Here is a 12,589-nt window from a genome sequence, read left to right on the forward strand (position 1 = left end):
CTACTCATTAGGTATCAGTATGGTAGATTATGTTAAATTATAAGTGAATACACACATATTGGATGTGAGTCCTCAATGAAAATTTGTTCAGTCAAAAAACTGGGAGACAACTTGCATGATTCTACTTTTGTAAACTCATTTCCTGGAAAATGTATTTTATTGATACTATTCATTGCCAGATTATTGCTTTTTACAAGTTCTAACAAAATGGCAGTTTTCCCCCCGTTTACATTACAATTTAACAAGTGACACATTTACAGACTTTGTTGGAAAGTAAATTAATGGAAACAAATCAAATAATGAAACAAATATAATAGAAAACTGTTTAAGACATAGACTAACCTGGTGAGGACTTAAATATGTAAATATTGAATATTAGATCAGTAGTTCAGCTGTAAATATCATAACTTTGCTGGTTAATTCCCTAAATTTAAAGTGCATATTGCTATATAAATTATGATTTCTTTATTTTTGTGGAACTTAAAGGAAAATCGTTTGTAGCTTTCTTTTGTGTTTTCCAACCTCACTAGAATTTTTTTAGAGTAAATTTCTTAGAGTTATTTGAAAATCAGTTAACATTTGCTATTATGTATGATACTAAATTCTCATTGAAATTACCATCCTTTAGTTTGAGTGAGAAATAGTATAATTAAAAAGTGTTTTCAGTGTTATTTGCTGTGCAGCTAGATTCTGTGAGGAGGTCCCTTCTGAAATGAGGGATGCTCACAGGGAAAATATGAAGTAGAAGTCATAATGTACCGTAGCTCTTATTTTAGCGTGTATATTTTATTTGCCACAGGAAGCATATGGAAAGCTACTAGAAGCAGAAAAGCATCAGAACCAGTTGCAAGCCAAAGGTTTATTTTCAGAAAAAACCAAGTAAGTTCTTCTCTCGCATTAAAATACATGCACAATTTGAATGAAAAACATGCCACTTGTCATTGGTGGTGTTTAGGCATACTTAAAGCCTAGAAGTGTGTTCCCGATTTCAGCATCGATCATTAAAGTTAGGGGTCAAAATAACAGGCTGGTTTTTTGTTTGGGAGGAAGTAGATCTTACAGCTGTTATTTTTATCTTCATTCCAGATTTATGTATCAAATGGCACTTACTTTTGAAGAGGAGATCCTCAGCATTTTTGTTTATGTAGCTGTATATTTACTGAAATACCAAAAACAATTCAGGCGTGTAAATGTTAAGATTTGGACTTCCATTGGGCAAACAGTGATAGGTTAGATCTGTCAGCCCGGTGCTTCACTCCTTCTTATGCAGAAGACACAAGTCTTTGAGAATCCCTTGTTGAAGTCATACTTAACCACCGCTAGCTCTTTCTTTGGACTTGATTACTACTTTAGTCCTCTGGCAGGTCAACTTTGTGTCCATTGCTTCTCCTTTGAAGTAAATAATGGAAAACAAGCACAGTGTTAATTTTTAAGAAACCTGGTAGCTTGGTGTATCAAATGAGTTCCACAAGAACGTGTTTAAGTCCTCCAATAAAACATTTGCTAGACTGGGTGTCTTTCTTAAAGTAGAATGAGGGAATGAAATAACACTTCTCAAAAATAGTTTAATAGTTTACTTAGGTGAAATTTTAATGTTCTAGAATACAAAAATTTGTTTCCCAATCAAGAATCGCTACTGCATGTGGGATCTTTTGTGATAGAACTCTAATTGCATGGTTAATTTAAAAGAGAATATATGTGATATTTTAACAGAGACCTGATTGGCAGCAGATGGCTGATTAAGGAGGAACTAGAAGAAATGTTAGTGGAAAAACTGTCAGATCAAGATGTGAGTGATTAATCTTTTAAAATTAAGGGGACCTGTGCTGTAAGAATGCAGACAATTGCTGTATTTAGGATCGTCACGGTAATGTTCCTCAGAGGCAGGTGTTCCTAAGACAGTTTTCCTTTCTAAAACATATGTATAGTTGGTTTCTGCCAAAGGGCCTTATTGCAGTCAGGAAGGTGACATGCCTCCTGGCCAGACCCTCCTATCCACAAGTGCCCTTGGTGTCCTCCGCTGGCGGTTCTAGGGAAGCGCAGCAGAGGTCAGTTTTCATCTCCTTAAGTAAAGCCGATAGCTCGTTTTACAAGCTAATGTAAGGAGTTATCACAGGTGAAGTAGAAAAAGAAAAGAGCGCGTGGTCGCCCTTGTGCAATTTGCTGCTCCCTGGCCTACTTGTATGCAGTATCTAGAAGGGTGGTATTTTTCATCTTGGAATCTGAGAAACCACCTATGTCAGAATCACTTAAAATGCAGCCAGAAAACTGGTTAGAAAATGCAGTTTCCTAAGAATTCAGACCTCGCTCAGAATTTCCAGGGGTGTCACCCAGGAATTCTTTTTAACCAGCTCCCCAGGTGAGTCTTATACCCTATAAAGTCTGTGCCCCCTGCTTTAGGTTTTCATTGGAGTGCTCCTTTGCTAAAGGCTCTAATATACGCCAATATTATCTGAGGAAATTTGATGTTTTAAATATGTTGATATTCTAAATTTAGATTATTTCTAGAAGATTTGAGTTTAAGTTTCACAAATTGTTCCAAGAAGGGTTTTTTCTTCCATTGGCACTGGCTAACATTGTTAGTACCTTGCCACCCGTGTTGATTTTAAGTCATGTACTTAAATTGCGCTTTTTTTCATTTAACATATTGGAGAAATTAATGATTTGGAAACATTGCAACTTGCTTAGCAAGGTGTCAGGCATTTGGTGAGTGGTAGATCTGGAGTTAATTTCTAATATCCTAACTGCCAAGTCGCTATTGCTGCATTTGGATCTAATGGAAAAAAATCTCTTTGCTTCTTCATTGAACGTATCATTTCATTGTTTCCTGTGTTTTCTGGCTGCTTTGATTTTTTTATAATACAAGTTTGTTTTTGGGGGGTTTTTTTTGTTTCTCCATTTTGAAAACATCCCAAGGACTTTTTTTTTTAGAGGTGTGCAACTGGGAAGACCAAATAAATGCATTTTCCATACATACACATAATGATGAATGTATCTCCTAATCATAGACAGTAGATGTGTGGATGATAGTCTGCTGTACTTTTGGGGTACTGGATAGCAGAAGAGGTCCTGAAGTTGCTGGCTGGTATCAAGGTGAGGGAGGCAGGGGGAGGCAGGGACTTCTTAAACCTTACCCCTCGCTCATCAGAAAGGCCATGCCAGACTCGTAGCTACCCCTCTGTACGTTTATAGTCAGCATGTGATGGAATTGAGAGAACCGCTGAGAGCAGAGGGCACAGGCCCAGAAATGGAGGGGAAGAACAGAGCTGTGTCAGTCCAGGTACCGCAGGTGGCAAAGTCTGTCACCCTTACCTAGAAAATTCCCCTCTCTTTTATTGTGACAGCACAGGAAGCAGTAATTGAAGCAGTCTCTTAAAACTTACTGTTGAGATTTTTCCACATTTCAAATCATTAATGGCAGATGTTCACGATAAAGTCAGAGGCGACAAAGAGTATGATTTTTAGGGTTGACAAAAACACAAATAAGGTTATCAAAAATTGGGTCTCACACTCCACATTAACTAAGGATCTCGAGTATTAGTTGTCTCCTTCTGCATAAACACTTTAGAATGATTACTCTGGCGTCAATTTTAAGGGGTTAATACCAAGTTGTTTACTTTCTAATCACATGTTCGAGAACTATTAAAAAAAACTCACAGAGTAGCAGGGATAATTTATTTCAAGAGGTTGCCCTTTAAGTCAAGTATCTCTTGAATTTTTAAATAGCTTGATTGTTCGGTTTTAAAGGAAATCATAAACATTAAAGTAACACAGCTTGAACAGCTAAAGATATATTTGCCAAATGTATTATGAAATATAATTTAAGAGGTACATTTTCTCAAAATCAAGCTCTTCCCATTTTACTATACATAACTGGAAATTATTTTTAAACCTCCTCTTGATCCAGTTAATAAAAGAGTAGAAATTACACTTGAAGATCATCTAAATATTTTTTGAAAATGAATTTAAATCTCAATTTCATGTAATTAAAATACAGAGAAGCTGATTTTTCTTTGCTTGCTAAGTCTCTTGTTTCTCAAAAGAAAAGATTGGGCACTGAGGGATACACGGGAAGTGTTGCGTCTACATGCTGTTTTAAAAGCAGCATGAAGGTGCAGGAGTGTCATCCTGTCAAAATTCATCAAGAAAAGCAACATTGGAAAGATCAGGTATACAAAAATAGAAAAAAATTTAGCAAATGCAATTACACTTGCATCTTCTAATGAATTTTTATTTTATTGTCTGTAGTATGCACAGTTCATTCGGCTGCTAGAAAGGTTATTGACAGTGCACGGTGGTGTCGAAGAAGAATTTGTGCAGAGATTCCGTAGGAGTGTAACTATTCAATCAAAAAAACAGCTGATTGAACCTGTGCAGTATGATGAGCAAGGAATGGCCTTCAGCACCAGCGAAGGTAATGACATTCTGTGGAGAGAAAAATTTTGTGAAAACGAGAAACAACAATTATTTTTATTTGCTATCACTCCCTGTTATTCAGTTGGTCCATTTGTTTTTTGCTACCGTAACACTGAATTTTCTAATTTTTAAGACTGTTGAAGTTTCAAAAATCTGAACCTTCTCATGTCCCAAGAAAAAATGTGGATGCGTACCTACCCCATCTTGTTGACGCTTTTTATTTTTAGACTTATGTTAAATCTTTTTCATTTTCAACTGGCAGAGACAAAAAATGTTTGTGATAAAGGTTTCCCATCTAAAATGAAAATGCTTAGGGAATCTGCTTGGATACTGAAACTGTGAAACGTGAAAACTTGAGGTCCTCAACCTCACATCTTCCTTGGAGCCACGCAGACCTTCGTTACGATGCAGCTTTTAAGGCCTGACCCATTAAATGATAAACCTGCAACTCTTCACAGTTGAGCATTCTTCCTTGGCATTTCAACTAATGCTTTCAAAGAAATGGGACCTTTCCTGAGGATTCTTTTCTTTTTTACTAATTATATTTTATTATACTGTTCATATATTTTTAAGTTATATGATTAGATATACTGATTATCAAAGAAGAACACTGTAAAGTGGTTGTTTTTCTAAAGTAACATAAATAAATACGAATTACTTCATTGCTCATTGAAACTAATTTTAAATCATTGTGGTGTTCCTAAAATGGAGTTGAGGAACAAAATTACCCCGTAATAAGCTCTATTGCATTGATTATGGTGTAGTTTGCCTGTTTTATTTTTGTTTGACTTGTAATACTCATAGAACTTTACTATATACAGTGTAATAGTATATGGTCCTTCTGGGGAAAAAATATAACATCGTTTTACCTATCTCAAAACATTCACCTCGAAGATTTTTACTAATAGAAATTCTGTATTTACAAAGGTAAAAGAAAAAGTGCAAAAGCAGAAGCAGTTGTTTATGAGCATGGAAGTGGAAAAATAAAAGTAAATGGAATCGATTACCTGCTTTACTTCCCAGTGACACAAGACAGGTTCGTTTCTCGTTTTGCATTTTGTCTTTATATTAAAAAGCCTTATGATTTTCTGATTATATATGTCTGAATGATTGTTTCTCTTTACCAATGTAATTAAATCAAACTAGCTAGAGGGAAGCTGTCACTGTTTTTATTTTTAAAGATTTTATTTATTTGAGAGAGAGAATGAGAGAGAGCACATGAGAAGGGGGAGGGTCAGAGGGAGAAGCAGACTCCCTGCTGAGCAGGGAACCCGATGCGGGACTCGATCCTGGAACTCCAGGATCATGACCTGAGCCGAAGGCAGACGCCCAACGATTGAGCCACACAGGTGCCCTGTCACCATTTTTTTTTAATGTGATTTTCCAGATTTTGAAAAAGCATCTCTAGAATTCCTCATTAATTGAATCTTCCTCCTCTATCAGATCCTACTGGAAGTTGAGTATTTTAGACGTATCTTCTTTTCTGAAATGCAGACTATGCCAAAATGAAAGAAAAGTAGATTCCCACCTTCTGTTTCCCTAGTTGGGGGGCAGATGTGCACAAAACAACAGAAACCAACCTTGGCTTTTACCAGCATAAGTATTAGAAGAAGTCTGCTTTACGCTCTGGATTTTTTTTGCTACTCAGAGGAAACTGATTACATAATGAGCAAGCAAAGAAACCTGACACTGATGTGTTAAAACAAGAGCTCATCATGCTTTGCTTTAGTTCCCAGTGCCAAATATGGCAGTTTTATTTTTTTGAACTTTGTATCCCATGGAGAAATAGACATTAATCATAAATAAGTATTACAATTCAAGTCCTCTAAATATGCTCATCTTCGATCTCTGTGAGTCACTATCTAAAGGCCTCTTTTGGAGGCGGTTATTATTTTTCTAGTAGTTACTGTCATTATCCACAAGTAACACAAGTTCTGCATGATTAGACTCTGTTTCCTGAATGTGTAGTGCACTATTTAAGGTGAAAAGAGGCAAAAGCTCCGCTGATCCCAGTGCTTATGTAAGGAAAAGAGGACCCTGTTAATGTGCAAGTTTCTGGACCAAATAATGACTTCAGGAAATGTATGTTTATTTTATTAGTATGTGTGTTTGTGTCGAGGAGTAACCCACTCTAACTCCATTCAAATGGAGTAGGCTAATTCTGCCATCCTTCTCACCGGGAAATGGGTAGAGGAAGCTCTTCTTTCCCTTAAGAAAAGCCAGAGAGACCCAGAATGTCAGCACTGGAAACTGCTTGGAGGAATGGCATTTGACCAATAATAACCTGTTAGTTTACTTTTGGATATAACTCCTGATGCTTTAACCATAAATCTCAGTTATGGCTTGAACTCATAAATCAATAGGTATCCTTAGAATTTATTTTCCAGTTTGAATTCAGCAGGCACTTACTAAGGATGGTCTGTGTGCACCATCTTGTTCTGGGTGTTGTGAAGATAGCAGAGCTATTTTTTTTTTTTAAGATTTTATTTATTTATTTGAGAGAGAGAGAATGAGAGATAGAGAGCACAAGAGGGAAGAGGGTCAGAGGGACAAGCAGACTCCCTGCTGAGCAGGGAGCCCGATGCGGGGCTCGATCCCGGGACTCCAGGATCATGACCTGAGCCGAAGGCAGTCGCTTAACCAACTGAGCCACCCAGGCGCCCCGATAGCAGAGCTATTTAAGATACGATTTCTATCATCAAGAGACTTCCTCTCTGATTGGGAAGCCTAAGTAGAGAATCTTGGCAGAAATGGGCACCCGGACTGTCTCGTCATCTTAAAGTGGTTGTAGGGATTGTGCTAGGCTGGGCTTCCCACATGCAGGAGCAACCAGGAGCTTACAAATTCAGCAGCAAGGTGACCACTGACCAGCAGGAAGACAGCTGAACTGAGAATCCAGTGATCTCGCTTCTAGTTCTGTTTTCTAGCTGTGTGACCTTAGCCCAGATACTTAAGGTCACTTTGCTAGTTTGTAGGAGAATTGGACTTGATCTCTCAGATGCTCGCCTACAAGTCAGCTGGATGGCTAGCTGTCTTTCCAGGGTCCTTTATTCAGGCTGTTTGCACAAATAGATCATTGGGAATGAACGTTGACTGTGTTGCCTTCCCAGTGTTATCAGAAAATTTTTGTTCATTCATCCATTCACTTATACAACAGACATTTATTACTAAGTGCCTAGTACTGTGGAATACAAAGATTAATAACCCTTCTGATTTGGAAAGGCCTTTGCTCTGTCAGGCAACCACTAAAGTAACTCTTAACTGATCATCGGTGCAAAAGAAATGCGTTCCTCACACAGCACTAGCCGTGTAATAGGGGAGATAAGGTTAGCATTCTAAGCAGTTAAAAATAAAAAGCATGCATTTGTACATACGCTAAGTTATATGCTTTTGAATTGGTGCCATAAGGAGAAAGGAGATTTTTTTTTTTTTCAAAATAACTTTGATTAGGTAATAAAGAACAAAATAACTGTCTGAGATGCCTGAGAGCAGATGAAGACGGTTTTTGCACGTATTTGCAGTCCAGATTAGTTAAAATCAATAGCTATATATAATCATCTTCAATTGTTACCCTTTGGATCACACCTACGTATCAGTTAAGTTTTCTTCCTCAGTGTGCACCCACTTCCCAAATGTCCAGACCCTTCTTCTTGGTGGTCTGTCTTACCTTGACCCCTGGTTCAGTCACTCTAGTGTGTCTGGAGTAGATTAGAGAATATGTTTTTTCTGAATTTGTCTCTATTTCTTTATTTAAGCATTTGTTAGGGAATCTTAGAATTTTAGGAATTAACACAGATAAGTGTTTAAGCTCCCAAACAAGTGGGTGACCAGAGCTGCTCAGTAATGTCACTTACATCACTAACCACTTACCTGTGTCAGGCAACACAGAGTGTCCCCCGCCCTCCAGGCATGTCTGCATGTCAGTCCCATAGATTCCGTCTTGGCCTCTCTTGCCCTGCTGGAAAAGTGGCATGGTGGAATTACATTATCAGTCTCTAAATTTTCTTTAGTTATTATGATAATATGGCTATTACTTAGAACAGTATTATTTTTATAGCATTCCTTGGTTGCTTTATTCAAAAAAGCAATATGGATTTATGTTATTTCAGGCCCGTGTTTGTTGTTGTTTCATCCCTGTTGAAACAACATCCCTGGGCGCCTGGGTGGCTCAGTTGATTAAGCGACTGCCTTCGGCTCAGGTCATGATCCTGGAGTCCCGAGATCGAGTCCCACATCGGGCTCCCTGCTCAGCAGGGAGTCTGCTTCTCCCTCTGACCCTCTTCCCTCTCGTGCTCTCTCTCATTCTCTCTCTCTCAAATAAATAAATAAAATCTTTAAAAAAAACAAAAAACATCCCTGTTGAAGCAGCACTATTGCAGATTCTAATTAACTCTGTTCTTGGAAGGTCTTGTTCAGAGAGAAGGTTCTGTCCATCTGTCTGCATGCAATTATTTTGCCCGTGTAGCTTGAAGAGTAACACTCGAATGTAACTGTCCATATCTGTCTTTCAGCATCACTGTGGTATAAGTTTTATTTGAGGTCTAGAAAGCTACACTGTCAGATAAAGCAAGTCAATGCAAAATGAATCGGCTTTTCTAAATATTCAGTAGAGATATTGGGGCAAAATAGCAAGATCAACATACCTGACAGGCAGTGGTAATTGGACCTGGTACATAAATGGTGTTCCACAGTCACTTGCTGGGTTGAGCAAGAGAAGGTCTGGGTGGTGTTGTGTCCGTGTTCCATTCTCCAATGCTGGGGTGCCTGTGGGGCCCACGCGGGCACAGATTGCCAAGGGAAGTGGGCCCAGCTGGTGTTGTGCACAATGTCACGTGGCACCTTCAAGAACCGGTCATAGGAATAGGTGTTTCAGAGGTGGGGGGGTGGGGTAGGAGGTGAATGTGGTTTTAGTAACTGTCAAAACCATGTCAGGATGAGCATCCTACATTACACAGATGTGTTACGGTGCATTTTGTTTAGTGAATCTAACTGGCATTGGATAATCGATCACTGAATCCAGGGAGATTCCGCTGATGAGTGGAATTTCCCAACTTTGAGACTTCTTTACAAGGTTATTTTCAAGCTTCGGAAGGTTCTCATGAGAGAAAAGGGCTCAACTGTGAGAGGGTGTGTATTGCTCTATCCAGGAAGAAGAAGAAACGTGGCTGTCTGCAGAGCATTCTCGACATCAGAGACACCAGGAGTTGTTCCTATTACTGGTTGACTGAAGTATGTGTGCTGGCATGCCTGATTTGCTTTCTATGAATGTGGACAACGTGAGCAGTTTGTAACACAAGCATCTCGATAGTGAGCTACCTTTCCCTGTGATGTGTTCTAGAGAACAGTTGATGTTCCCCTTCTGCTTCCTTAACCGGCTTGGAGAACACGACGTGACCTGCACAGTCTCGGGGGGTGGGCGGTCGTCCCAGGCTGGAGCCATACGCCTGGCGGTGGCAAGAGCCTTGTGCAGTTTTGTCACCAAGGAAGAGGTCGAGTGGATGAGACAAGGTACGAGCCGTGGTGGGAGTGGCGGGGGGCGGGTATCTCCGCCCGATCTGTGGTGTTCCCCGGTTCCTGCACCAGTCCCTGGAAACCAGAAACTACTCTGTTCAATACGCAGCCTTGCAGTTTGCTGGCTTCTCTTTGTATGCTCCACAACCATACTGGTGCTTTTCACTTCTGATATGTGTGAAGTGAATTTGAGCTAGAAAAAGAAAAGGAGGCCCTCCCAGCATTGGGGAAGGCTTCTTCTGGCCTTTAGGGCCTAACCGCTTAGCCAGCTTAACAAGCACTGCCCCGTTGTGTTTAACAGATGAATCAGTGACTGTTTTTGTCTTATCCTAGAAACTTGTAACTGTTTGATGTGATGAAGCCCATACTGTATCTTTCCAACGTTATTGGAGATTTCCGTTTTTCCACTGTGATGTGACTATGAATTTTATGTTGTCTTATTCGCTGGGTGACTCTCACCTCGTCATGAATACGAGAGTCTGCAATGTGAGAAAGAAGAGGCCATCAGTTTGTTCATGAGGGCGCTGTTTTAAGTGCTTAGGATAAATCAGGGTGGTTCTAAGCTGAAGACCATCTTCCAACTGTTTATGAAGGGAGGAAAGCGCTGGGGGCGCTACTGACCAGCTGTGTGGCCCGGGCACGTCACTTAGCGCCTCTGGGCCCCACAGCTCCTCTCCAGGCAAGTAAGATGGCCTGCCCTGTGCCCTCTCGCGTGAGCCGCTGCGGTCCAATACCGCGCTGCAGAGAAGTGCCACTTACGGCTTAGACTAGTTGATTCTTTAAGTCTCTTAAAAATCCATTTGCTTATAAAAAAATTTACCATTTTGTACAATTCATGTCTAGTCATTCTAATAACTTACAGGACCTCACTTCACAATTCTTCCAGTTTGACTTAGTGGGCATATTGAAAAGTAATAAAGCATTATTACTTACAATTCAAACTAGAATTTAGACAAGTCTTGTCTGCATTTTGTCCAAAATATTTATTCCATGCCCTTTTAAAGACACATAAATGCAAAAGCGTAATGGGTATATAATGAGTGATTGAAGCTTGCCTTTGCTTTACACCCAGATACTCCTAATAAGATACCCCCACCTTGTCTACAGGGAGAAGCAGTGCTAGTGTTGGAAGAGTGAAAAAGACAAGGAAAAACTATGGCCTGTTTACGTATTTATAAAAGCATTGTAAGAGCTTTCTCATCACTGGTATTCTCGAAATCTGTGGTTCCAGCCACCACAGGGGCATATTATTCGGGGCATATGCTAAGAGTAACTCATCAGTTGCCTAGAAATTACCCGCTCTTGATGATTAGGGAGTGAAAACTTCCAGAAGTTTCTTTTCTCAGATAGGTTTGATAAGTCATACTGTACCTGTATGTTTGTATATTCATGGTCTCAAATCTACAGTGTCCATAGACTTCCTCTTACTCGGCCGTATAGTGTTTCTTGTCTGCCTCGTGTCTCCGTTGGAACTTTCACACCTGTAATAATAAGCGGGCGGCGTCAGTGCCGTCACGGTGAATAGTGACCACCCATGCAAGAGCAGACTTAAGTCGAACAGGCTTAAAAACCTACAAGGAACCACGGCCCTCATAGGAGGAGAAGAACAGACTGAAACAATGCAGCTGGTGTTTGTCTCCGAAATGGGGGGAACTATCCTAAAAGAGTGAGAGCAAACTGCTATCGTGAGACTTACACCAGGCTGGTAAATTATTACAGGCCTGGTTGCTTTCCTGTAGGCAGTATGCATCTCCCATGCTTCATAAAGGCTTCTCTTTCTACACCGCAGCTGGACTGCTGACTCCTGATCCACGCGTCAGAGAACGGAAGAAGCCAGGCCAAGAGGGAGCCCGCAGAAAGTTCACCTGGAAGAAGCGTTAAGTGTTCTTTGGGCGAGGAGAGGAAACGCCGTGTATATGTGCCTGGCATGCGGCAGACATACAATAAATATTTGCTGGCCAGTGTGAGGGCAACACTATCAGGCATTTGAGTTGTGAAATGATTTATTTTTAAATGCTACTTTGTAAAGGTTACCCTTGTAAACATAATTTTTAAAAAATATTTAGCTTCATTCTGCTGCCGTATTTTTTAAAACTTTTTCAGAAGGTCGTTTTAGAAGGCACGATTCTCATAGAACCTTGGCATATTAGATCTGAAAGGAACATTCAACAAATCTAGTCAAGTAACCTCATTTTGCAGCGAGAAGTCCCAGCCTCCAAAATGAAGGGACTACCAGAGCTGCACTGCTAATTTAATGAGAGAACTCATTTCTCCTGATTCTCTTGTTTTCCCATAACAGCATTTGTTACAACATATTTTTCAAAATGAGGGGCGAGAATGCTTGTTCAAGAGAATGAAGTAAGTTGTGAGGGTCTTTGTCAGGAGCCAGAGAGGACTGAGCTGCCAAGTGTTCAAGGAGCGGATTCAGACAATAGGCCAGTCTCCCCCCAGCCCCTGGCAGCCACCGCTCTGCTCTTTGTAGGAGTTCAGCTTTAAGATGCTACAGTACAAGTGATACTGTGTGGTTTTTTGTCTTCATCCAGCTTATTTCCCTGAGCATAACGCTCTCCAAGTTGGGTTCAGGCTCTCCGCTAGAAGATGACTTAGTTCCGAGGATCTCATGTGCGGATTACGGTTGATAATTCTGTATTATATAATGGAA

At 40.0% G+C, this 12,589-nt stretch overlaps 1 protein-coding gene across 2 annotated transcripts in view; it reads left to right on the forward strand.

Moving 5' to 3' along the window:
- Positions 1–11,998, forward strand: part of MRPS9 (mitochondrial ribosomal protein S9) — a 62,533-nt gene extending 50,535 nt beyond the window's left edge. For both annotated transcript variants that reach the window (XM_035728814.1, XM_027621632.2), the window contains 6 exons: positions 800–879; positions 1,714–1,789; positions 4,249–4,414; positions 5,344–5,452; positions 9,755–9,924; positions 11,717–11,998. In XM_035728814.1, the coding sequence (XP_035584707.1) occupies positions 800–879; positions 1,714–1,789; positions 4,249–4,414; positions 5,344–5,452; positions 9,755–9,924; positions 11,717–11,808 (693 nt within the window). In that variant the 3' untranslated portion in view covers positions 11,809–11,998. The remainder of the gene's footprint in view (positions 1–799; positions 880–1,713; positions 1,790–4,248; positions 4,415–5,343; positions 5,453–9,754; positions 9,925–11,716) is intronic.
- The last annotated feature ends 591 nt before the right edge of the window (positions 11,999–12,589 follow it).

The sequence above is a fragment of the Zalophus californianus genome, chromosome 8 (genome assembly GCF_009762305.2).
Source record: "Zalophus californianus isolate mZalCal1 chromosome 8, mZalCal1.pri.v2, whole genome shotgun sequence".
NCBI classification, from domain to species: domain Eukaryota; kingdom Metazoa; phylum Chordata; class Mammalia; order Carnivora; family Otariidae; genus Zalophus; species Zalophus californianus.